This window comes from Xenopus laevis, chromosome 1S (genome assembly GCF_017654675.1).
Source record: "Xenopus laevis strain J_2021 chromosome 1S, Xenopus_laevis_v10.1, whole genome shotgun sequence".
Lineage (NCBI taxonomy): Eukaryota > Metazoa > Chordata > Amphibia > Anura > Pipidae > Xenopus > Xenopus laevis.
The window spans coordinates 47066190-47092687 of record NC_054372.1 but is presented as its reverse complement, the minus strand read 5'-3'; the positions used below and the strand labels follow the sequence as shown (position 1 = coordinate 47092687).

The 26498-nt window shown below is 40.1% G+C and overlaps 1 protein-coding gene across 2 annotated transcripts in view; it reads right to left on the bottom strand.

The window, feature by feature from the left end:
* The window catches only part of znf827.S (zinc finger protein 827 S homeolog), a 123840-nt gene extending 97773 nt beyond the window's left edge, over positions 1 to 26067 (bottom strand). The window contains exon 1 of one of the 2 annotated variants that reach the window (XM_018243277.2): positions 25261 to 26067. In XM_018243277.2, coding sequence (XP_018098766.1) covers positions 25261 to 25306 — 46 coding nt within the window. In that variant the 5' untranslated portion in view covers positions 25307 to 26067. The remainder of the gene's footprint in view (positions 1 to 25260) is intronic. The other variant, XM_041579556.1, reaches the window with a different exon arrangement.
* Positions 26068 to 26498: the final 431 nt, after the last annotated feature.

The following is a 26498-nucleotide window of genomic DNA, read 5'->3' as shown; positions in this document are numbered from 1 at the left end:
GTTATATTCTTACTATAGGGATGCATTTATCACTGTACAGGTATGGGACCTGTTATCCAGACTGCTCGGGACCTGGGGTTTTCCGGATAAGGGATCTTTCTGTAATTTGGATCTTCATACCTTAAGTCTACTAGGAAATCATGTAACCATTAACCCAATAGGCTGGTTTTGCTCCAGATGAGGATTTATTATATCTTAGTTTGGATCAAGTACAAGCTACAGTTTTATTATAAGAGAGAAAAAGGAAATCATTTTTTAAAAAAAATTTGGATTATTTGATTAAAATGGAGTCTATGGCCTTTCCGTAATTTGGAGCTTTCTGGATAATGGGTTTCCGGATAATGGATCGCAAACCTATATTAAAATAACAATCCATCACTCATCTGCCAAACGGAAGCAATTTATCTGGGGTTCTGTTTGCTTCAGGCACATTTCAAGCACAATCTCCATTAAAGCCACAGTGTGCAACTGGGGGGACAGGGGGTGTGACCTGGCCCTGTGGGTGTTTAGTTCCACTACGGTCAGCTAATACGCTGCTATCCCTCTTGAATATATGAATGAGTTACTTAATAATAACAATGCTGGCTGCATCTCCAATACTTGGTTCTATCAGAGCTTTTGTGGGATGTCATTGCATAGCCAGACACATCCTACAAACTGGGTGTACTTGCACACATTTTAAAATAATGTAACTGATAATAAAATCTGATCTGTCAAACGGTAACTCTGTATGCTCAGTTTTCATCAGATAAGAAAGTTGGATAGACTATCGCTCTTTACTGAAATACACAGACTGTCAAATGTTAAATGCACAAAACAAGAAACCATCCGACTATCAGATTTAGCATTACAGCATGGAGGATCAGACTATGTTGCATCACAAAGATTTGTGCCATTGCATGATAAGAATGGGTGAAACAGATTAGTCTATCTGACCAAAGAGTCTCATGTAGTTCAGCCTAGCATAAGAATATGCAGTTGCAAATGCAACGTAACTAGAGGGGGGCGGGCCCGAGCGCGGGACGCGCAGCCGGCCCCCCTCCGTACGCCCCCCTCCGTATGCCTGGAACCGGCGGAATTAGTGGCACGCGAGCTGCCGGGGGGACCCTGAGGGGGTGTGGGCCCTGGCCCAATCACACCCCCTGCTCCCCCAGTAGTTACGCCACTGGCAGAGGTTACATCTTTGCCTTCCTGGGGAACAGCACAGGGCTGCATATGAAGTTTTAAATACATTCTTAAAGAGATACTGTCATGGGAAAAAATGTTTTTTATCAAAATGCATCAGTTAATATTGCTGCTCCAGCAGAATTCTGCACTGAAATTCATTTCTAAAAGAGCAATTTTGAAATCTGACATGGGGCTAGACATACTGTCAGTTTCCCAGGTGACTTAGTCATGTGACTTGTGCTTTGATAAACTGTGATATCACCCTCCTCCCTTTTCCTCCAGCAGCTCATCAGCAGAACAATGGGAAGGTAACCAAATAACAGCTCCCTGATAGATATAAGAAAAGCACTCAATAGTAAAAATCCATTACCCACTGCAACTCCTTCAGTTACACTGAGTAGTAGAAACAATAGTTTTTCAGAAAGGGGTTCCATGGTGCAGCACTAGCTCTTTCTGAAAGCCCATGACCAGGCAAAATGACCTGAGATGACTGCCTACACACCAATATTACAACTAAAAAATATACTTGCTGGTTCAGGAATGAAAATTTTATATTGTAGAGTGAATTATTTGCAGTGTAAACAGTGTAATTTAGAAATAAAAACTACACCAAAAAATCATGACAGAATCCCTTTAAATCTCAATCACTTTGGAGTGTTTTGTTCTGGCAACATATTATTTATTAAGAATAAGCAGTTCACCGAGAAATGGAATTCTCATTTATTGTGCCTCTTAGCACAAAGGCTTTTTAGTAAGTGAAACAATTAGGTTTTGTGTGTGTCTGCATATACTACTTTATGAACAACTTTTCACAAAGAAATAGTTTACAAGAACTAGTTAACAAGAACAAATGAAAGTCACAGTGTTGTCACTTGAAGAGTAACCAAAAGCACTGATTGCCATGCATGAGGAATGATGATTCTCTTCAACAGATACTGTACAGTATATTCTTTCTGGCCTAAGAGTCTGAGCAACACTAATGTAGACTGTAGCATTTCAATAATTCAACTATTCACCCGTTTGTAATTATGTTATATCTTTTAAAGCAATGGCACAAATGGAAAATTCAAGTGTTTTTTTATTGCCTGAAAGTGTTTGAATCAGAAAAGCAGAGCGGTGTTTCTCAGGCTACTAAAAACATAGTGTTCAAAGTAGCCCAAATAGCCCTGTGTGACATTGCCCTGAACCAAATGATCTATCAGATTCCAGTTCTGCAGGAGAAAAGGAGCATGCTAGTTGCTTGAATGTTTCAGAAGGCTTCTATATAAGTTGAAAAAAACTGGAAACGACCAATCAATCAGAAAGAACAACTGGACTAAACAGAGGACTGTTTTTCTCCAATTTTTCTGCATCATCTCTATGCCCAGAAGAAAACTAAAGAATAAGTTGACATTTGCTTTGATTAGTGCTTGATAATCTTGCCCAAGACGTGGGCTAGTGTGAATTTTTTTTTGCAGAAACTTATATAAGCCACGGCAGAAAACTATCCTTTTAATAAACTGCCATTTATTCATCTTTGGTAGATTTGGAGGCACATTTATCAAGGGTCGAATTTCGAACTCATGTGAGTTTTATGAAACTCCCATAAACTCAACCAATAAAATTGAATTTCCTCAGCTCGGACGAATTTAATCAACTCGAAAACTCAATCAATTTCAATTTGAAGTAGAAAAACTTGAATCGAAAAAAACCTTGAGTGTCAAGAAGGCTGCAAACATCACCAAACTGATCCCTGGACCTCTCCCATTGACTTATACAGCAATTCTGCAGGTTTAAGGTGACAAATAGACGAATTTGAGTTCTTACAGGTCCAAAGTATAATAAATCTGAACCTTGAATTAAAACTCAAATCGAGCTTGGATAATTCACAAAACATTATTTTGGAAAATTTTAATTCAAAATCGAATTTTCACTTCAACCCTTAATAAATCTATACCCTAAGAGTACATAGGTTGTATTTTTACATCTATATAATGTCAAGTGAAGGAAAGATTTAAATATATTAATCTGCCTATGGTACACGTGGTGGAAACAGCTTAATGATAACAATAAAACGAGGATTCTGCTTTTAGGGCAGGGACACACAGGCAAATCTTCTCTTCTTTGTGGCGACTAATCTCCCTGAACTGCCTTTCCCTGCCTTCCGGCCGGCTAGAATGAAAATCGTCGTCAGGATGGCACTCGGAGCGCTTCTTTTCCAAAGTTTCCTTGTGAAAGTTCACCCTTTAATATATACGCCTTTAAAAATCCCATAGAAATGAATAGAGAGTGACGAAGTCTAGTGGACTGTAGTGATCTCTAACTTCACTCTTTGATAAATATACCCCTAAGCAGGAAAGCTGTGGTTGCAGATTTTGAGTTCTCTCAGTAGGACGAACACAAAAAAAATACACTATTGCAACCCAAACCAGATAGATAAAGGGATTAGACATAATAACAGCTGTAGGCATGAGTTTTGGATCTGAGGGCTCAAAGGGGCACTTCTCATCCATTTCATTGTATTGTAACTGCTACTTTGGTGCAAGACAGAGAAAACTCAAATAACCGCAACAGCATCAGAAATCACATGTGACATAAACAGAAGTCAACAGATGGGAGTTCTGCATGCCCAAGAGTCTTTGGATTCTGAATTCTATATATAATTCAGAAATGTGCACAAAGCCAAAAAATATGAACTTTTTATTTATATTTAATGTATTCTGTATTTAAATGTTTAACTTTTTAAACCAACGGTGAACTGTTGGGCAGAAGTGGGGCAATCTTGTGTATTGGTATGTATGCTACCCACTAGCAGGCTGCACCGTGTGCTTAATATAAAAAATAGACCATTTAATCACTGCTTGTTTAATGATTTATTGACATTCCCCAAGGTTAACTTCAATATTGATTCTATCGGCCATCAGTAGCCATATTAACATATAAACATCTACATGCCTTCTAATATAGAGTGTAAAAATCTCTAGTATGGCGAATGGTTTTCAGTTTCATATTCCAGAGTGGCACAGACAGACATTTCCCATAGGATACAGGGGTTCTCTTTTACTTTAAGACCCCCTTGAGAAACAAGTTCGGGTCATGCCTGACCCCCTCAGCTTTTACAGATATATGAAAGTATTGTTGTACAAGTCATCCTGGTATAATTCCAGGGGTTATTCAGGGCAGCAACTCAAAATTGCAATTTTAGCGATATATAGAAAAGTATATAGATGTTTTATGCAGATGTACCCCTATATTATTAAATTCAGTAGTTTTTCCTACACAAGATTGGTCAAGTGGTTTTGAAGCTGCAATTAGAGCATGCTAATGAATGAGTCATTTTATTCTTATTTATCCTTAAAGACTCCTAACAATGACCAATTTTAGGTCAGGCTGTCCAAGGTGTTGCCAGGGCAACAGTGTCCATGGAAAATAAAGCCAATGAGATAGGTAGCGTGACCATGGCACCACAAGAGTGTAAGTTCAGGTTTGCATAACTAAGAGCAATACCACAATAATAATGTAATTTACTTTATTTACAAGTCCTTTTTATAAAAGTGAGGTAGAAACAAAAAAATAAATAAAATCAGACAGCATCTATAAGGGACTTCAGTTAAAAATGACAATGTATTAAATTATTTATATTATGTGGACACACACCTGGAAGTCCTTGCCCCTGTGTAGGGAGGGGAAGGAAGCACAAGCTGTCTTGTAGCTAGGCCAATGATCCCAACCAGTAGCTCGTGAGCAACTTGTTGCTCTCCAACCCCTTGGATGTTGATCTCCGTGTCCTCAAAGCAGGTGCTAATTTTTGAATTCCAGGCTTGGAGGCAAGTTTTGTTTGCATAAAAACTAAGTATAGTGCCAATTAGAGCCTCTTGTTAATTTACGGGCAACCAAGTAGCCAATCCCAGCCCTTATTTGGCACCCCAAGGGACTTTTTCATGCTTGCGTTGCTCCTCAACTCTTTTTACATTTGAATGTGGCTCACGGGTAAAAAAGGTTGGGGACAACTGAGCTAGGCAGAGTTACAGGGGAGTGGTGACTTAGTAGGGGGAGGAGTCAAGATACGGTTTGGGGCTGTGAGGGACAGGAGCGGCATCCATTTTGTGAATTGGAGCGGAGTGGAAGGACGTGAATAATGGCGGCATTGGCAGAGATTTGCAGCGGATAGCGAGCCAAGCAAGGTGAAAAAGGTGATGCGTGGGTCCAAAAGCAGTTGGCTACTATCACCTCACCTGTCCTGGCAGTACTCTACCACCTGAACGCCTGTGGCGGACCGGGAAGCAGGAGGCCAGTCGATGCAGCAGCAGTTGGGAGAAGAGGGAGTCACAGTAAGTGGTGTGTGGCAGGACCGAGGCACAGACAGCCGGTAAGAAGCAAGCAAGCAGCCAGAAGGGAGGTGAGGCCCAGGCAGAGGTCAGGAGGACAAGATGGCGCAGGTAGAGGAGGGAACAGCACACAAAGTCAGTCAGGACAAGAGGCAAGCGGGGAAGAGAATAACTATGGGGTTGGAGAAATGGACTTGGGGGGGAATAATTCTGGCTCGGCACATGGAGCCAGCACCGGGACTAGAGCACGTGAGAGAGGGAACACAAGGGAGGCGGCTGGCTCAGGGAGCTTGGCTGAAAGCTGTGGGGACACAGGGGGATTGCAGGTAACAGCACCCCCCCCCTTAGGGGTGGCTTGGCAGTGGGGTTATCTTCTGTGCTTTTACCCTCACAGATGGCCGAGGACAATGGCAGGCAAAGAGGACACAGTAGTGATGGCAGTCATGGAGCGGGCTTGCCACAAGGCAGCGGCAACATCAATATGCAAGTTCAGAGCAAAACATTTACAACAGGACAGCAGTGCCTGGAACATAAGGGGAAACGGCTTTAAGGAATGGTGTTGGTGAGTGTGTAACTTCTGTAATGCGTGGAGCACAAAGAGGGGCTGAAGGGAAAAATGAGGATAACTTGGCAGGGTTGAAGGATTTGTTAAAGAAGTGGGAAGGGGGCACAAGTCAGAGTCAACCAAATCCTGCAGCAGTTTGGGTCCCTATTTCCTGAGGGGAGCCGGTAGCAACAACATCCGGGGTAAGTTCAGTGGGGGATGCGACTTCCATTTGGGAGTATCGGATACATCAAATGTGGCAAGTGTGGGGAAGCAAAATACTGCAAGTGGGGAAAGGTTATCTGGTAGGGAGGAGGAAAAGAAAAAAGAGGAGGAAAAGAAAAAAGATGGGTTTTACAGAAGTGCTGCTTTAAAGGTCCCTTGGGGGCACACTTAGGGGCACATTTACTTAGGGTCAAATATCGAGGGTTAATAAACCCTCGAATTCGACCCTCGAAGTAAAATCCTTCGAATTCGAATATGGAATTCGAAGGATTTACCGCAAATACTATGATCAATCGATCAAAGTAAAAACGATTCAAAGGATTTTAATCGATCGATCGAAGGATTTTTCTTCGATCAAAAAAAACCTTAGAAAAGTGATGTGGAAGGTCCCCATAGGCTAACATTGTACCTCGGTAGGTTTAAACTGCCGAAGGGGGGAATATTGGTGGGGCATAGGTTATTGGAGAAAGGGACAGAATATCTCGATAGGGGTGGGGTACATCTAACAGATGTGGGTATGGATATATCAATTATGGCCTGAGGGAAGAGCTGGAAATCGCTCTACAGGTGTGGAGGAGTATACGGTCTTGAGGAGGTCAAGTCTGTATACTGTGGCGGGTCTCTGGCAATGAAGGGGAGTGTTGAGGAAAATTTGGGATACTCACTCTGGTCAGGTCATAGGAGTTGTTGGTAAAGTCCTCTCTAAGAGCAATGAGGTGGTGTTGTTATGTGGGTTTGGCACACAAGACATGCGTACCCACCATGCTAGGGCGGATGGTGGCTGGTACAATAAATGTGTGCATTTGAATGATACATTGCCAGGGACTCGGGGAACAGGCAGTTAAATTGGTATTATGAATTAATTTCTTCATGTCATATTATTGTTATGTAATTTTGGATTGGTTAAAAATGTTTTTATATATGTGTATGTTCAATAAAGCTGTGGCCAACATTTATTTCCATTCAAAATAATAAATGGGGGGTGGTGTGCTTTATTTATAAGTATTATTAGAGTTAAAAGGGAGCAGAATGTGAGTTTGCCCTTGCTCTGGTCAGCTCCCTGACACCATGGGAGAGGACAGCATCAAAGGGCCACCTGATATTTAGAAGATATTTGATCAGATATCGTTAGAGACCTCTGGGCCAATAAGATACCAATTCAGTTTGGAAAGATCCAAGCCAAAAGTGTATACAGACATGTGTCTAACTAGCTAAATAAGGTGCAGAAGGTTTACCTAGTGCTAGTTAGAAGGCTGCCACATAGAAAGGAAGGTAGTCAACCTTAAAGATCAAAAATGTAATAATGCTAGAGTTTATATGACAAAGAACTTCCAAAATGTCAAAAAGAAAAAGCTTTATTTACTAAATATAAAAATACATATACACCATAATCTGTAGCCCATATAATCATATCTTAAGAAATCCTCCTATTTGAATGTAAAATCCATGGGGGGTGAGCTATCTTGTGTAAAAAATGTTGCTTATACTTATGGCCCGGGTGTTTCAAAACCATACTATTAACAGCCTTAAAATTCTTCCTACCAGATAAACTGATAAAAGAGTGGGTTGCATGCTAATCATCAGATATATAAGATAATATTTGCACTACATCCCACTGATAATTAACTCCACTGTATATACAAAACACAACCAGCTGGCTATAAGCAGGAACTGAAATTATGGATCAATATTCAGTCCTTCAAGGCCTTATTTCTTTTTTTTTGTTTTTAAATATTATGACATTAGGTGTGTATATATAGTTTGGGAGTTTTACTTTGAAAGCAGCTAGTAAGTTGCAGGTAAAACTTAGTCCTTTTGTAAAATGTATAATTAAGCAATTGAATTCTTAATGAATCAGATGAAAATTAAGCGTAGGACTGGCCAGATATGGGATGACTTTGACCTAGTTGGCCAGCTTAAATATATTGCAATATATGGACAAACAATCCCTGTTTTGTTTAAAGGGTAAGGCATTTTTTAGTAGCAGTATGCACAAAATGTCTCTGTCTTAAATATATTGATAATGGGTTGAGTGCAGAGGACCTCTTGTAGTTGACTATATCTATCTATCTATCTATCTATCTATCTATCTATCTATCTATCTATCTAGATAGATAGATAGATAGATAGATAGATAGATAGATAGATAGATATATATATATATATATATATATATATACAGTATATATATGAATTTCCAAACTGGGACACCCATGCCTTTCGCGAAGGATTCGGGTATTTGGTGCATCCCTAATATATACAGTCTGATGAGTATCCACACTCCAATTTGAAATTTGTGGATATGTATTAATTATAGCTGTGCACCCCAATTATACATACAAATTCTGCTTTGGAGTGCGGATACTCATCAGACAAAAGAAGGGAATATATGTTAACAATTTAGGAATTGTGTAACATAGCCTTGTGGTTATTTTAATCCCAAAATCGTAATGTGTGAAAAGCGAACTAAAATATTTGAAACAAGTAGGGTAGATGATACAAAAGGTTTCGAAAAAACACATTGCAAAATATTATAGGGGATGTCCACCAGTGCAAAGAACAGAAAGAGCTAGATATTGTTTTATTTTGTAATTACAAAACTAATAAATATTGGAGAGCTGCTTAGAATAAAAAAAAATTTCATTATGCAAAAAAGACTACACTTAAAAGATAATTTTCGTGTACATTTAGATGAAATTAAAGAAATATTGACAGACTCCTAGATAAATCACATATTTCCAAAAAAACAAAAGCAAAACACTGTGAACCTGATAAGGAAACATGTCAACATTTCAACTAGCCATTCACAGTAGTAGTCTAACAGTTTGTATCTGGCTCTTTAAAAAATTATTTACATTTTGGTTTTGCAGCTCTTAAATTGAAATGCAATGTTAATTGGTTGCTGTGGATTACTAACCTTAAGAACTGGGCAGCAGTTTGTAACTCATAATGACACATGAAAAGAAAAGCATGCATGGAAAAGTAGAACCAGTAGCCTCACAATCAATCTGTTTTTGGCTGCAACATTTCTGACCCTGGAAACGAAAACTAAGCTTAAAATTTCAGGTCAGTGAGAAGCTGAATTCAAAGGCAAGTTCAAAATAAATCAATAAAAAAAAATATTTACAAGTACACGTCTTCTTGTATAGTCCTAGGGAGGATCTGCCCCATCATACATACAGTATCCATATGCCACTGAATTTAGAGCACCCCTGTTCCCCAAACACAGTTTCCACAGTCTTCCTGTACAGCCCAACATCTTCCAGTCTTGCAAGGTGATGTGTGTATAATGCACAGAGCTGCAGCTCAGTAGCAAAGCATATGCACATCATACACCCTGGCACCCAAGATACTATTCTGTAAGCGCATGAGAGAATTACCGATTTGCAGTTCCAGTGCTGCTTCAATTTAATATATCACTTTATTAAATAAAGAAAGTAATGCAGCAAAAGCAAATGGAATACCCTGCCACATTCATACAAATAAACTAAAAAGGAATAGTTTAAAAAAATTAATAGCAGCTGGAAAGATACATGTTTTTTAAAGGAACAATTTAAAATATTTTAAAGGAATGACAATATACTGTACAGTTGCTCTGCACTGGTACAAATGTTGTGTTTGCTTCACAAAACCTAGTATAGTTTATATACATAATCAGCTGTGTAGCAATGGGGGAAGCCATTCAAGCATAGGATACACAGTTGATTACAGATATGCTATTCTATACTACATCCAATTCTATACTACAGAGATTATCTGTTATTAGCTGTATATCCTGTGCCTTTTCTCCTTTTTAAGCTTTGAATGGCAGCTCCTGTAGCTACACAGCAGCTTGTTTATATAAACTATAGATGTGTTTCTGAAGCAAACACACCAGTTTTACCAAAGCAGAGAACAGTACATTATATTTTAATTACTTTAAAACACTTTAATTTTTGGTGTTACTGTCCCTTTAATCACCCCTTAAGAAGTCTGGGATGAAGTTGAGGAAAGTTGCCTAATCTTAATAAATTTCGAAATAAATATTTCCTGGTAATTAGCAACATTATGTAACCAATAGGAAGCTGACAAATATGTTCTCAACTCTAACTAAAATGCATAGTGGACATGATTTCAATAATTTATATAGCATTTTTTTCCAATCTAGGATGATATTGATTTCAACATTTCCAATGCCATTAAAAAATGTAACACTAATAAATCCTAATTATAAAGAGAGGACTATTTCACACTTGTAGAATATTCTATTACAAAAACCCTCTAATGAATCAACCATCTTTCCCCAGCTTCTCATTAGGCATACTATGACTGAAAAAGAGGAACGAAAGTGTGTAATTTATAACAATACAAAAGGATAGAGTGCTTTTCACAGTAATCTCCCTTGACAATTTTAATTTTGAGATTTCATCTTGGGAAACCAAGACTATATAAAAGGGGACCTGTAACCTTAATAAATAATTCCATATGCTTTTCTATCATGTTAGTTGAGCAAAATAAACTTTACTTACACTATATTATTTAAAATGTTTTGCCTTCAGTCTTGGAATTACACAAAGTTAGGCTGTGCCTGGTTCAAGTGAAAGTAGCTAACTGCCATCCTGCCAGCGATTCTAGCTGGTGGGACAGCAGTTCGGGGAGATAAGAAGAGGTTTGTCGCTGGGCAACTAATCTCCCGAAATAGCAGCGTGTGTCTCTACCTTTATAAAAATAAATGTTTTATTACAGTTAACATGAGACATCAACTTTGCCAATCCAGCAGTACTCTCATCTTGTAATACAACTATACCGTAATTCACACTCACAACTATTGTACAACCAGTCTTTAAATCCAAATAAGCAAAATAAAATCCTAAAAGGTCCTACTTGCCACGCAAGAGTTAGAGGCAGAGGTTCTGCTGATTACCAGTTTTTATTTTAATAGAAATATTTCGAAGCTGTTTATTTCAAGCCTTCCTGCCAAGGGACTGTGATGCTTATGGGTTCAGGTTGCTAAGTTCCTTAGATCAACATACAGGTGTCACAAAAAAATGAACAGGCTGCAGATGATTTAGGAGAGGCTATGCTTGCATATTTAATATCTTAAATGCCACCAAGCACTTAAGTTTGTAAGTGCGCAAAGAGGCCCTTGACAATTCTTCAGGTATTGAAGGTTTTAAATAAATTGGTAGTTTGCCAAAATCCTCACATTCTTATTTTAATGTATTGCTGGACTAATTCACAATGAAGTCACCACAGAGTCATGTGACCTGAAAGTTTAGTGCACATCTTTGTCAGCTAAAATATGCCAGAATGTTCACTTTACACAGAATGTAATTTAATTAATCTTAATCTTAATTTTTTTTATTTTTGTTTTTTTTATATGTTACACCTAAACATTTGTATATATAAGAATATTATATGCCCATATGTAAAACACTGTTTTATATAATAAAAGCCTTCTCAGGCAAAATATATTTTTGTAATAGCATTTACCATTGGAGCCAACACCCCATATGCCCTCAACTTTAGGGCTGGCAGCTATAACCAAAAGCAGTTCTATAATATATAGGCTATTATATGCAAAGACTCTTCATAACCTACCTTTGGCCTCACAAAAAGGTTATAGCGTTATACTGATGCTTGCGGACAACTGTTAGTAAATTAAATATCCAATATTCCAATAATTAAATATACAAAAATGGACAGAAGAATGTCCTCTGAACACAATAACTTATGCTGTCCTGTGTGCAAACTAAATGGAAGATTAAGAGTACTTAGAAACAGTATAATTTACATTTAATTACACTTCATCTGTAAACTATTGAATGCTACACTTCATCTGTAAACTATTGAATGCTGTGCCCCTGATCCTTTTAGAGAATTAGGATTTATTTTTACAGCATATAATAATGTATTATATAGTATTCGTGAGAATGTCTGCACAGCACAAACAAAATTGGTTTACTATGAGGAACTGCCCATGGGCTAATTTGCCCAGTGTTGACTTTTCCTTATTCCAAGACTTGCAATCCAGACTGGCTTCCATGCAACAAGTAACATCTGTCCATGTTTAGCTACACCCCATAACAAGTCCGTTCAGACACTGCAAGAGAGAGACATCCTTACTAGACAATGAGCAGCACATGCACATCTGGCCTCACAGTATATAGTCAATACTTAACACGTGTTACATGCTTTGCAGAAAATGTAACTGTTTTACAATTAAACCACATTAAAGGGGATGTCCACCAAAAAAAGGTTTTTTGGTTTGTTTGTTTTTTTGTTTTTTTGCATTATGGAAAAAAATCTAATACTAAAAAAAATTTTCAATATACAATAATAGCTTAGTTAAGTTATTTGAATTGGAGGAGAAATATTTCATCTACGGTGTTTCGAAAGACAGAAAGTGAAAACAGAAAAATAATACAAAGACTTACAGTACATAAACACTGCTTTGTTATTGGTCAGGCAATGCTACCCTAAATGTGAGATTACTTATGATTCCTGCATATAACAAAAAGTGATGCCACTGAACATACATACTGCACAAGTATTGCTGTCTAGTAAAATATGATAAATCAGTTGTTCAGGGGGGAGATTTAAGTTCTATATGTATGAATAATTATTACTTGCAGTCACAATGCTAGACGGGGACATGTTCCAAAGGCAATTTTGGGCGATAAGATAATCTTCTTGCAGTAAAATTCACAATAAAGCAAATTTCTCCTTATACCAATCACAAATTAAACTTGGCACTTTGTCTTTCCAAAGCCGACGACATTGGCCTGTCAAGTAAAGTCTTCAAGTGGAAACGGCTTTCCCCACTGTACTGCAAAACTGCACATATCTCAGGATCTAATCAATTTCTGACAACTGTCAAATAAATAAATGCATTACAGTTAAAGGACAAATTAAAAGTTTACGGTACCTTATAAAAGTTTAGTCTCCTGACTATAAAACGTTGCTATTTATTTGTGTTTTTCAAATGAAAACAAACATATAATTATTTTAATTTTGCTTGGTTTACAGTTTTTCAGATATTGGTTGCAGAAACAGTAAGACACCAAAATATTGGCTTCCTGACTGAAATATACCAACAGTTTAAGACCAAATAAAGCCAATATGGTAATCCATAATTGTCCCATGGGCTGTATGTTCAGATCACCATGTGGATAATCAATATGGATCTGCTCATTCGTCAACTTGGCCAAGTATGTGGATTTTTACATATATGGTCTCCTTCAGTATCACCTAAATCACTTTGTCTTAGGCTAGCTGATCACAACATTCCTCATCACCTCTAATAGTTTACTAATTTTGCTCTAATCCCTCAGTATAATACTAGCAGTAGGCATGACCTAGTGGTTGTGGGGTCGTGAGTGACAGAAAAAAGCACATTAATAAGTCTGAAGATGTTGATGAAAAAAAATCAGATCAACAGAAGAAAATGGAGATATGTGTAACTATGATTACAGAGAATATGTATCCACTGTATAAGAAATTATTACTACATTACTGCTTAATTTGTCTGTGTATGTTTAAAAATAAAATAAAATGGCCTAGGTTTTTCCTGTAGTGTCACGTATTCTTTTGAGGGATGCCTAACACCACAGAATATTTCTCTATTATGCAGAGTAAGCCTGAACTCCATATTTCTAAATATAATCAATATATGGTATTCCTTGCTTATGCACTATTCGCAAGAATGCAAATGGTGCCTTAGGGCTCATATAGATGCCACAGTAGGAAGAAAAACTGACATTTTTCGGGCCATTTGTTTGCACAAAAAAAGTGACTGCTAATATGTATTAAAATATGCTATGCGATATTCACCTAATACCAAGGGGCAGATTTATCAAGGGTCGAATTTCGAGGGTTAAAAAACGATGATCGAACGATGAAATCGTTTGGATAGAACGATTTTAATCGATCGAACGAAGGATTTTTATTCGACCAAAAAAAACTTAGAAAAGTGCTGGGGAAGGTCCCCATAGGCTAACATTGGACTTCGGTAGCTTTAATTTGGCGAAGTATGAAGTCGAAGTTTTTTTTAAAGAGACAGTACTTCGATTATCGAATGGTCGAATGATTTTTACTTCGAGTTTGACCAATTCGATGGTCGAAGTACCCAAAAAATTACTTCGAAATTCGAATATTTTTTGATTCAAACTATTCACTCGAGCTTAGTAAATCTGCCCCCTAAAGTATAAAACAAATAAAATCCAGTTTTACTGGATTTAACTGAAGCCCAATAATTAAAGCAATATTTCTCAACAAATTTAAATGTCCATCTGAAAAATGTTTACTAAAAAGGTGAAAGCCATTTCAAATCGTTGTATTGGAGTAAAGTGCATTCTAAGGGTACACACACATTTATGGATTATAATGTATTTACAATGGGCACGGGCATACCTCCCAACTGTCCCATTTTAAGCAGAAGTGCTCCGAGTGCCATCGCACCGGCGATTTAGATTCTAGCCGGCGGGAAGCAGTTCGGGGAGGTTAGTCGCCACGTAGAAAAGGCGATTTATCACCAGGTGACTTAAGCTAGCCATAAACGCAAAGATCTCATCGTACGAATCGAGGATTCGTAGGATTTTCGGACCGTGTGTGGAGAGTCCCGACATTTTTCACCCGGCGGAGATCGGTCGATAGGTCAATCGGACAGGTTAAAAGATTTCTGTCGGCTGCCGATAATATCTCTGCATGTATTGCCAAAAATCTTGTTTTTATAAATTATCCCAAAAACTATATGGGTGTATTTTTGTTTTTAATAAGTGACAGTTTCCCACTTATACACTTTTATCACTCATGTTTTCAAAACATTAAGAGGTAATTAAAGAAATAACCCTTCTGACTAATGGTATGGTATTCTTTCAGTAAACAAAGGTGATATGCCATTTCTTCCCCACGACATTGATAGAAAAATATAGCCCTATATAATAAAAATTCCACTATGTACACATTACTGTTAGGATGTTTTAACCGTTGATGTATTTCCAAAATTAAGCCCTCCTAGTTTACTCTATTTAACAGTCCAGTTAAAAATATGCATAAGACAATTAAACTGGTATAAGGAGTGAGGATGTCACGGCCGGCACCCGATACCAGAACAAATGCCAAGCACCCTGGTCTCGGCTCGGCTTCACCAGTAGTGTGACCACCGTTGGGCTTCGGGAGGCGCCCTCAGCTTACTTGGGTGCCACCTGGACTTAACGAGGGGTGCAAGGCGAGATGTTCTGGCTGGCAAAGGGGCACGGCTGTTAGCAGAGTCTTTAGGCCGAAGGTCACGGTACAAAAGTCAAGGCAAACGGATGGTCAGACAGGCTGGATCGAGGCAGGCGGATATCAGAATCGTCAGGCAGGCAAGGGTCAAAACCGGGTAATCAATCAGACAGATGGGATCAGGCAAGAGAGTGGTCAATGTTCAGGCTGGGTCAATATTCAGAGTTCAGAGTAGTCAGTGTACAAGCAGGGTCAAACACGGGTAATCAAACAAGAATCAAGGTCAGGATCAGCAAGCACAAACACAGGATATCAATCCTATCACGGGCAATCTACAATTACAAGCTGCCCCTTTAAATATATTCAAAACTCGCGCCATTGCGCGCTGACGTCACACGTCAGCGCGCCTGCGCCTTTAAGACGCGGACGGAAGCGGCCCTAGGCGCAGAAGATCCCTGCGGGCGTCCCCGCCAAACTCCACAACCCTTACCGGGGTTAGTTATTACAGAGGAATTGGACAATAAACATTTTCAATCAGCAATGCAGGACATTTAAAATCCAATCTCTCATTAAAATATTGTGGTGCCATACCGTGCCAAGCTCTGAAAAGCTATCTAGCTCTGAAAAGCTATCTAGGCTTTTCCTTAATCACACAGTGCCTCTGTCAGCATCCATTGGTAGCTGTGGAACCCTACAATCAACAGTAGCAAACCACAACTATGGCATGTTAGCCTTCATTTTTAATTAAAGCTTGGCCACTGCAAAATCATCACCAGTCTTAATGTCCTCTAGAGCCTTTCTGATTTTTTTGTTGATGCTCCCTAATTCAGACTCTATAAACAGATAGGGTTGCCACCTTTCCATGGCCCAAAATTCAGACAGGGGGCGGAGCCATGACATTGCAGAGCCAGAGCCATCATGAGGCTGGGCCATGATGTGGTGATCAGCGATTGGCTGACCACCATGTCAATCAAGGGAGATCCTTCCAGTTTTCCTTATTTAGAAATCGGGGCAGACTATCTTGACCAGGGCAGCCCTTCTGAAAACCGGGCTGTCCAGGTCCGGACAGGTGGCAACCCTATTTACAGATCATTAGCATAAATCAATATAAGGCTAGTGTCACACATAGCGGATTCTTGGCCTGCAGCGTACGGACACACACATCGGACTTTGGCGCCAAAATTAATACTCAAGCGCTTCCTTGCTTGCGCCTCAGCTGCCACTGGGTGCAGGCACAACCAAAAGCTTCTTGGAGCATTGGGGCAGATACACATGCCTTTGGCCCTGTGTGTGCCACTTCTCTTGTGTCAGTGGGGAGCAGCATATAACAAAAAAAAAACTTGTTTTGGAAAAAATATGCACTCTTTTTACTTTTTCTTTTACTCAATTTTCCCTTTTTTTCTTCTTTTTAGTGGATAACTGGAAATGCTAATATGTATATCTTCTTATGATATCAATGAAAATGAAAAGATTGCACAGAATTAAGTGCTGAGAAAATGCATTGTTAATAGTGCTGCTCCAGCAGACTTCTGCACTTAAATATGTTTTTCAGAAGAGCAAACTGATTTTTTTAATATTTAATTTTGAAATCTGACATTGAGCTAGAGACATTCCCAGGTGCCCCCAGTCATGTGACTTGTGTGCTGATAAACTTCAGTCATTTACTGCAGGTTGGAGTGATATCTCCCCCCTCCATTTCCCCCCAGAAGCCTAACAGCAGAACAATAGAAAGGTAACCAGATAGCAGTTCCCTAACACAAGATAACAGCTCCCTGATAGATATAACAACAGCACTCAATAGTAACTCAATAGTAAAATCCAGGTTTCACTGCGCCACATTCAGTTAAATTGAGTAGGAGAAACAATAGCCTGTCAGAAAGCAGTTCCATAGTGCAGCACTGGCTCTCTCTGATGGCACATAACCAGACAAAGTGACCTGAGATGGCTGCCTACACACCAATATTAAAACTATAAAAAATACACCTGTTGGTTCAGAAATTAAATTTTATATGGTAGAGTGAATTGTTTACAGTGTAAACTGTAATTTAGAAATAAAAATTATACCATAAAAATCCCTTTACGTTTGAAGCATTTTTGCCCAGGTCAGTCACACTAATCATTATAGTTTAATTAATGCTTGAGTGTTAACACAACCCTCTTCTTTCTAATTCAGAAGAATAGCAGATGTTTTTAGAGAGGGTAACTATTTAGAATACACCAAAGTCTCAGCACACTGGCATGCACACAATTTGATCCTGTTACAAATATAGAGACCCATCTATACTCCTTACTCTTCCAACACCTTTGAACTAGCCGCAACTTTAACTCTTTCTGTGACACAAGTATCCGTTTCTGGACCATGGTCACAATTCCAATTACACCCACAAGAGTCTTCAGTCATCTGCCCAACAGTGAGCACTAGTAGAGGGCACCACAGCTCAACCACGAATATAAATGTATGTATGTTAACTAATTAAACATTTTACATCACTACAATAGACAATAAAACACCATACAGTTGCATATAGAAAAATAAGTGGAGGTTCATGAACAGTGATAGGATGACTAACCTACAGGAAAGGTATACAGTCAACTTTTACTTAACATGGTTACAGTGAAATATAGGTTATAGGGAATAACAAAATAAAAACAAATACCTTTATTCAACAATAGCAAGTGTATCTATTTTAAATGATAATTTTAGCACTAATGAACTAAATATTCTGTAATTTGAGTTGCATTATACAGGTATGGGACCTATTATCCAGAATGCTCGGGGCCTGGGGTTTTATGGATAAGGCATCTTTCAGTAATTTGGATCTCCATATATTAAGTCTACTTAAAAATTATGTAAACATTATATACGGTAAACCCAAAAGGCTGGTTTGGCTTTCAATAAGAATTAGTTATCTCTCAAGTACAATGTTTCTTTATTACACAGAAAAAGCAAACCAGTTTTTAAAATCTGAATTATTTGATTAAAATAGAGTCTATACCAAGGGGGTAGGCATTTGACCTAGCTAAAGTAAAATGTTATACTAATTAACAATATTTATGCCAACTTATGTGTAACTGGGTTGTAACTCAGAGATATGCCTTCCCTTGTAATATGTAAACTGTACCTTTTTTTAATTAGCATTGCCGATGCTCCACCCCCCCTCCTCTTTGTCTACCTCTTTACCCCCTCCCCCCCCCGTCTGCTTTTCTAATGTTTAACCTGGAAAATCAAAAACTGTTAATAAAAAAAAAAAATAGAGTCTATAAATTGAGTCCAGATAACAGATTCCATAAATGAAAACACTAAGAATAAGGCCAGTTATTTTAAAAAATGTAATTCTTGAAAATGCACTTCCAATGGGAACTGTGAAAAGGGAGATGTGGACACTATATGGGGTTGGTAGAACACCTCATCATCCCTTAGTCACTTAGTGCAAGTCTATAGATTTAGTAATTTGACCCTATCCTTTAGACTTTACAGACTGGTTTGAAGGGAACCTGCTACTACTCAAATGGTCTAACAGAGATATTTGATGTAGAGGCAGGGGGGGGAGGAGTGATATAGAAGGCAGTGGGATATGTGACTGTCAGCTTCAGACTAGTGACATTCCTGCAGAGATGGAACAGAGAATCAGAGGTCTGAGCACTTTGAATGAGGAGTGTAGAAGAGATAGCAGCTCTGGCTATGTAAGCTTCACCGAGAGGGCAGGCCAGGACACACAAATGCCAGACAGACCTTTTGTTTTTCTTGAGTGTAAACACATACTATAAACATACATATTACACACACAGAGAATAGGCAGCATTCATTCTCATCTTAAATGAATAAAGGGGGAACTCATTAAGTAGAGCCACTACACAAACTTATTGTAATATGGTCTACAGACAATGGGCTTCATTTAAAGCAGCTGCGTCTCTGCAGTGAAAATGAATGTGTTCTTGTCCCACAGCCTGTCCAATGCCCTGATAGCAAAAGAAGTACAGGTATGGGACCTATTATACTGAATGCTCGGGACCTGGGGCTTTCCAGATAACAGATCTTTCTGTAATTTGGTTCTTCATACCTTAAAAGTACTAGAAAATCATAGAAAATAAACCCAAGGGGCTGGTTCTGCTGTTAATAAGGATTAATTATATCTTAGTATGGATCATGTGCAATCTACTGTTTTGTTATTACAGAGAAAAGGGAAATCATTTTAAAAAATTTGGATAAAATGGACTCTATGGCAGATGGTCTTTCCATGATCTGGAACTTTCTGGATAACAGATCTGCGCAGTGGCCCAGTAGCTTAGTAAGTTGTTGCCCAATTATCCACTGCTTGATGAAGCCAATTATCCATTTTATCAAATGTTTGGGTGCTTTTAGATTTTTAGATCATGGACAGGCCAGCTACCATACAAAGTTGCATAATTAACATCTGCACAAATTCTAAATCAAAAGGATTTATCCGCCCAGTCCTAGTATAGGGACAGAATGCATGACTGAGGTATTATATTTTTAGAGTTTAGAGAGTCTGGGCCCTGAGTCGCCCCTGTAAAACAAGCAAATTAAATATATGTTAAAATTAAATCTACAAAAAGTGGCCTAAAATAAAATCCAAATTATTATTTCTTTTGTACTATTTGAAAACAACTTGAAAAAATATGTTTGGAAGGTGACTAACACCTTTAATGCCAATATTCTCATTTGTTTGTGGGGATTTGTTTGTGGTTTGCAAGCATTAATAAATAAAAAAGGAATACATTACAAGAGAGTCTTGTGTGGCTTCAGCCTTAATCCTTGGAACGGAAATCATTTCGGGATCTATGACCTCAGGAATGTCCTATGGCACTGCCTAATTTAAATGTTAGTGCCTCCAATGCTCATCATATAAAGCAGTGGATTACACCACTTCTTTCATGTGTATAACTCCTGTCCAGTACCCTAAAAATTTAATTTCTTTTTACTATTTTTCTTAGTCCTCATGTATTATTATTTACTAATAAATATTCTGTCTTTAAATTTAAGTGCACAAGCAGCACCACACAAATTTTGTGTCAAAAATTTGTCAAATTCTTGTTGATAATAGGAAAAGTTCTCTAACCATCATGGAATGAATTCCTCTCTTCAAGCTGCAAAAAGGTGCTCAGGTAAATGACTGGGTTACGTTTCTTGGCATAAGTACTATTGAATACCGCTGTGAATCAGCTTGTCCCCAATAGTTCATGGGTTAAAACGTTCACAACATTCCAGAATAACACAAGAAAAACAGGAGGAAGGTGCAGCCTCTATCCATTACAGATTTCCCCCACACCAAAGGAAGACATTGCCAGACAGGCCTTTTATAATAGTCCTCCACTAAAATGTTTTCCCCCTTTTTTTTGCATAACGACAGAAAATGTAATTCTAACTTTCCAAAATATATTCATTAAAAATACTCAGGGCTAGATTTAACAATTGTGCACCCCTAGTCCGCTCATCCCAAAAGCCCCCAGCACCCAAACTGACTTGCCCCCGCTCACTTAACCCAAATCTGGGCCTGAAAATACTCCATGGTCTTAAAGTTACTTGTAAATGTAATTGCAGGGGAAAAAAATGTTTGTTTATCCTCTTCTGTTCTCTGGGTCTGACTCTTAAAACAATGTCAAGTCTTCTTTGTGTCTGTTAATAAGTGGTATTACATGCCTGTCTTTCAGGAGTAAGAGCCAGGAGTGCAGAGAAGGAAAAAAGGCATATTCTATTTTTAATAGTAATTACATTTACAAATAACATCAAAACCAATGAAAACTTGTCATTAATGTATATTGGAAAATTGCTTAGAATTACATTTTATTTGACTATACAAGAAAAGATTTTGGGTAAGAGGACCCGTTAAATGCTTTGGGACTGTCTCTCCCAATGAGGGTAGGGACAACCACCAGGGTTCCACTATTAATGAGGTTCCTGTGAAGTAGCATTTAACTGCAGTTAGAAAGCAGGGTAACAAGACTGTTCCCCACAGTATTGTCATGGTAGTCTGCTAGGTAGATGGCATCAGATATGGGATTACAGTGTTTTCACTGCTGCATAGCTCTGCAGAACAAACTAAAATGTATAGAATAATAAATACAGATGCCAATAGGGCTGCACTGTATTTTCTGATGCAAACAGTCCCATTAATAGCAGCTGTATTTTGGCTGAAGCCAATCCCCATCCCTGCCTGGCCAAAACAGTAAGCAACAAGATCAAGTAAGCCAGGTCTATTTGGTAGTTTTGATCAGGGTTTTCTTTTGTGGAGTCCAGAGCAAAAGTAATCTGATTATTGATGGGCGAATTTATTCGCCAGGCGCGAATTTGCGGCGAATTTGCGCGATTCGCCACCAGCGAATAAATTCGCGAAACGCACCGTGAAAATTCGCGGAAAAAAATCGCCGGCGTCAAAATTTTTTTTCCGAAAAAACGGACATCGGCGTCAAAAACGGGCGTCGACGTCAAAAACGAGACGCCGGCGCCGTTTCGCAAATTGTTCGCCGTTTCGCGCGAAATTCGCGGATTTTTCGGCGAAGCGAAACGGCGCAAATTCGCCCATCACTAAATTTGATTTAGAGGTCCTGATTTTAAGTTACAAACTGGCAGATATGTAGCTGTTGCCTTTTGCAGTTTCAAAAAGTCTTCAGTTTTTAATGAATTCTGGGGGTTGTAGATCAACAAAAGCTGAAGGCCACATAATAAAAATCAGACATTTAATAGTATGGAGAAATCTGTCTTTACTATACACACAACAGCAGTTGGTCCCTCTTTTCAGTGGAGTTTTCTTACATTCCCACTGGATATTATAGTGTCTATACTGAGACAAAATACAGAGAATGTGCCTAGATGGGTATTCTTGTTCACACATCCTAAAAACAGCTTTGGTTGTGACTAACTTTAGTGCAGATATACTGAATCCCAATGTACTAAAAGTTTGTCAGTGTTATCCCTTAGTGAGGAGCTGTAGCCACAAGGAAAACTCAGTCTGGCACATACAGTAACAGTTAATAGTGTTACCAACCCCATAATGGTCAATATATTAATGGCCACGCAACACTGCCAGAAAGTAAAACAGATCTACTGCTCTGATCCTCTCTACGTTATGTATCAAGTGGTGCTAGTGTAAACTCAGTGCAATGCCAGTAAACTGAATGGCACTTTTACAGGCTGACGCTTACTTTGTTTTAGAAGCACTTGATAAATAACCCAGTAAGCCCCCTTCTGAACATAACCAGATTCTTGGGAAATTCCAAAAGCTGACATAACAATCAAGTCAAACAGCAACTGTTAAACAAACTCTCAGCAGATAATTGTACAAAGGGAAACTGAAGGCCCAATTGCTAGTGGAGATGGGACAGCCATGCGAGTGTGTGTGTGACACTAAATAAGAAGTTGCACTTCTCCTAGTGTGGTAGGACAGACAGCAAAGCTCAGGAAGCACAGGCCCTCAGTGACTGAGCTAAAATGGAGAATGACTCAGAGCTGGAGGGGAGTAGCTGAGGTCAGGGTCAAGGTCACATGCCTCTGCCACTTAAAAATACATCTACTGTTCAGCAGAGGTCGCCTTCTCCAGATCCGCTCCATCCTGACATATTTCTGTCTTGAAAGCAAAAACAAAAATAGTCAAGCATTTCCACTGTAATTAACCTGGTCACTGCCAGGCGCAGCACTGGGGCAAGTCAGGATCTTGCAATGCACATTTCATTTTAATGGAAACTAAGACACAGATTAATCATCTGACTGAAAATAGAAAAAAATTCTATTTTTCATGTTTGAAATCCCCCTTGCTAGATTCCCAATGCAAAGTCTGATGTGGAGCTGAGCACAGGACTATAGTTTTAGCAAAAGCACCTCAGTACTTTGTGGGGAGTGCTGGGACTTGTAGTCCTATAAACAGTACAAGACAGGTAGTTTGCATTAACAGCGCTATGCAAAAGGCAGAAAGGGAGATGATAAATTAAAAACTCATCCAGGATTATGTATGACATCCCTCAGCTGCTGTATAAAAGGAACTCACTGCACTTTAATGAAGCCACTTGAGCAAATCTTCATGTCTGATCCTCTAGTGGTCAGAAAGCTAAAAGCTCCATGGGGCAAATACAAAGCAAATGCTCTGTACTGACCCTCACACGCATACACATCTAATGTCTCCTCCATTCAGCCTGGGATCCTCTGGCACAGAAATCACAGCACCAGCAACCATTACAATCCCTCACCCCTTGTCTCTCTTGTGTGCCAGCTACATGCATACATATAGTTATGTTATGGATATTGATCGTAATCTGTCTGCAGAGAGCAAATGGCTGCAAATGGGAAGAATCATCTGACCCCTCCCTCCCTTCCCCCAACCTTGTGAACTTCAGGTGACCGAGTGTGGCTTATATAGGCAGAGAAAGCACTCGCACCCGCAACCTCAGATGAACTGGGGATATACTGCAATACAGCACAATTTAACCTGCCACGTGCCTTCATATTTTGGTTTTGCTCACACTAGACACACTGGATATAGGATTCCTGTGGCAAGTTATGCTGCATGCACCCCTCTAGGTGTCCAGGACCAGGTGCTGGCTGAATGGCATGCTTAAACCAGGAAATGTTCAACTGGTGTTCAGTAACATCCCCAATAGGAGAGTTTTAATTGAATCATCGCTGCAGGGCTGCACATTGGCTGTCCCCTTTAATGGAATGTGTCACAGACCTTGTTTGAGAGAGAATAATTACAATATGGCTTGTGGCCACCCGGCTATTGTTCTACTGTTCCCAGCCGCTCTGTCCTCGCCAATAGCTGTTGCTCTAAAAAGCTGAAGCACCACTGGCAGGACATCCCTGACTTACAGCCACCCAGTCGGCACTTGCCCCCCTGACCTACAGCTAGCCCAATGGCTCACACCCCGACCTACAGCTTGCCCAGCAGACGCATGCCCTCCCAGTGACCCTTTAAGCTTCACAAAGTACAGGGACATTAATTGTGCCCCCACCCCATGATTCTGTAGGCACATAAAAGACCCATGTCGCCTGTAATGCAGAGCGCCTATAATAATGTGTGTCAGAGGAATATGCCACCCTGCAGCATGCATGCTTTATACCTAGAGGTGAAGTATGGCCACCTTAGGAAGTGGAAGGAGAAAAGTCACGGGAAGTTAAGGGTGGAACAGAGAGAGAGTTGTGTCAGTGAGGGGAAGATATAAATGTTAGTGCTGCATGGAAAGTATGGCACTGCCACTGATCTCATGTGACCCTTCCCTGGCTGCACCCCCCTCCCCTCCGCCTTGTTGCTTCTCCCCAGGAAGCAGTTTTTGGAGCAGATTCCTACACAGACACCCCTTTTTTCCGTCTCCCTCTTCTCTCCTCCGCTCAGCCCACTCTCCTCCTCCCTCCCCCTTTCTTTCTTTTTTTTCTTCCTCTGCCGCTGCCTCTCCTCCCGTGGCCGACACAGGCTCAGCAGCCGCAACCTTTACCCGGGGACAGAGCCCTATTGATTCCGGGAGCAGCACCAGCAGCTGCAGGAGCACAGGACTGACCCAACAATGAGCAGGGGGGTGTAGGATCGAGGGCAAGGTGGTGGGGCTGAGCGAGGTGGGTGGAGGGGGACTCTCTAATACAACAATCCCTCACTCGATTTTGAATAAATGATTATAAAAAACTAGAAGCACTGGGGCTGATCATCACCAACATGGCTGCCTGGCCGAGACCTAAAAAGGAGGCTGCGTCGTGCCTTTGTCAGTTTCACCTCTGTAACCCTAAACTCATGCAGCAAACACGCCGAGCCCCGGCACCCGAGGAAACGAGCCCACCGGCCTCCCCCTCCCTCCCACACTGGCACTTACGTGAACAAGGCAGGCGTTTAGGCTGTTCCTGTTTCCTCCTGGGCATTTTCTCCCCTTTTGGACTGAGATGTAGAAGATCGGGGATTGTTTCTCTTCTCTCCCAAGTCGATCACATTCTCTTCTCCGCTGATGGAGGCAGTGGCCAGTGACAAGGGGGGAATAGCCCCGGGGTCGGCGCAGAGCAGCTGTGGCTGGAGTCGGGGAGCTTGCTCGGTGCACCTGGCTTGTCCTCCCTTTCACCTCCCTCCCCCAGTCGCAATAAATATTGTTCAATGGTGAATGGATGTGATGAATATGTGTGTTGTGCATGGAAAGGGCTACAGCCTGAGGATGAGCGGTGCCTGGCGCTGCCGTGTCTATGGCTGCTCCCTGTGTGTCTCCGAGCCCCTAACACTAATGCAAGGATCAAAGGGCAGCAGTGGCGGCGGTAGAGCACAGACACACACTCACAGACACACACTCACATACACTCACACACACTCACATATGGAGGGGCAGCCTCCCAGTCTCAGACATAGAGCAGACAAGCTCACAGCCAAGGCTGGGTCACAGTGCAGAGCTGCCCTAGGCTCTCCCTCCTCCCCTTGCACTTTGCACACCCTGCTCCCCTTCAGCTCATGCAGGGAGGAGGTAGAGAGATGTGCAGGGACTGCAGTCAAGGCTCTTTCAGCTTCTGCCACTCACAAGGCTTGCACAAAATACAAACTTTGCTTTACTTATTGCCACTCCATCATTCTTTCACGTAACCACTATCAGGCATCTGCTTGCACAATTATTTATCTGCTATTGTTATGGACCTGTAAATAAGCTTGTGACCAGCCTATGACCTCTCCCTACAGTAGCCACCCAGTTTATGGGTTTTTGGGGACTCCTAGTTCAACAACAGGTGAGGGTGACAGTCTGAACATGACACCAAGTTTTCATTCCTTTCAAAAAGCAACAGTCCAACAGCAGTGAACATGCAACTTGCGTGACATTATTATTTCACCAAAATATCACATAAGTATTATACTATATCATTGGCAGTAAAATGAGCCTGGCTCGCCAAATGAGCCGATCTCTCCCCGATATACGATATTGAGATGATCCAATCATGGGCCCTAAGGCCCAACGATCAGATCATAATTCCGGCAATACAGGTGGTCGGATCGCGGGACCACATCAACGAACAGATGCGGCCACATTCCGACTGGGGATTTTTAACCCTGCCCGATCGACATCTGGCCAACTTTTAGCTA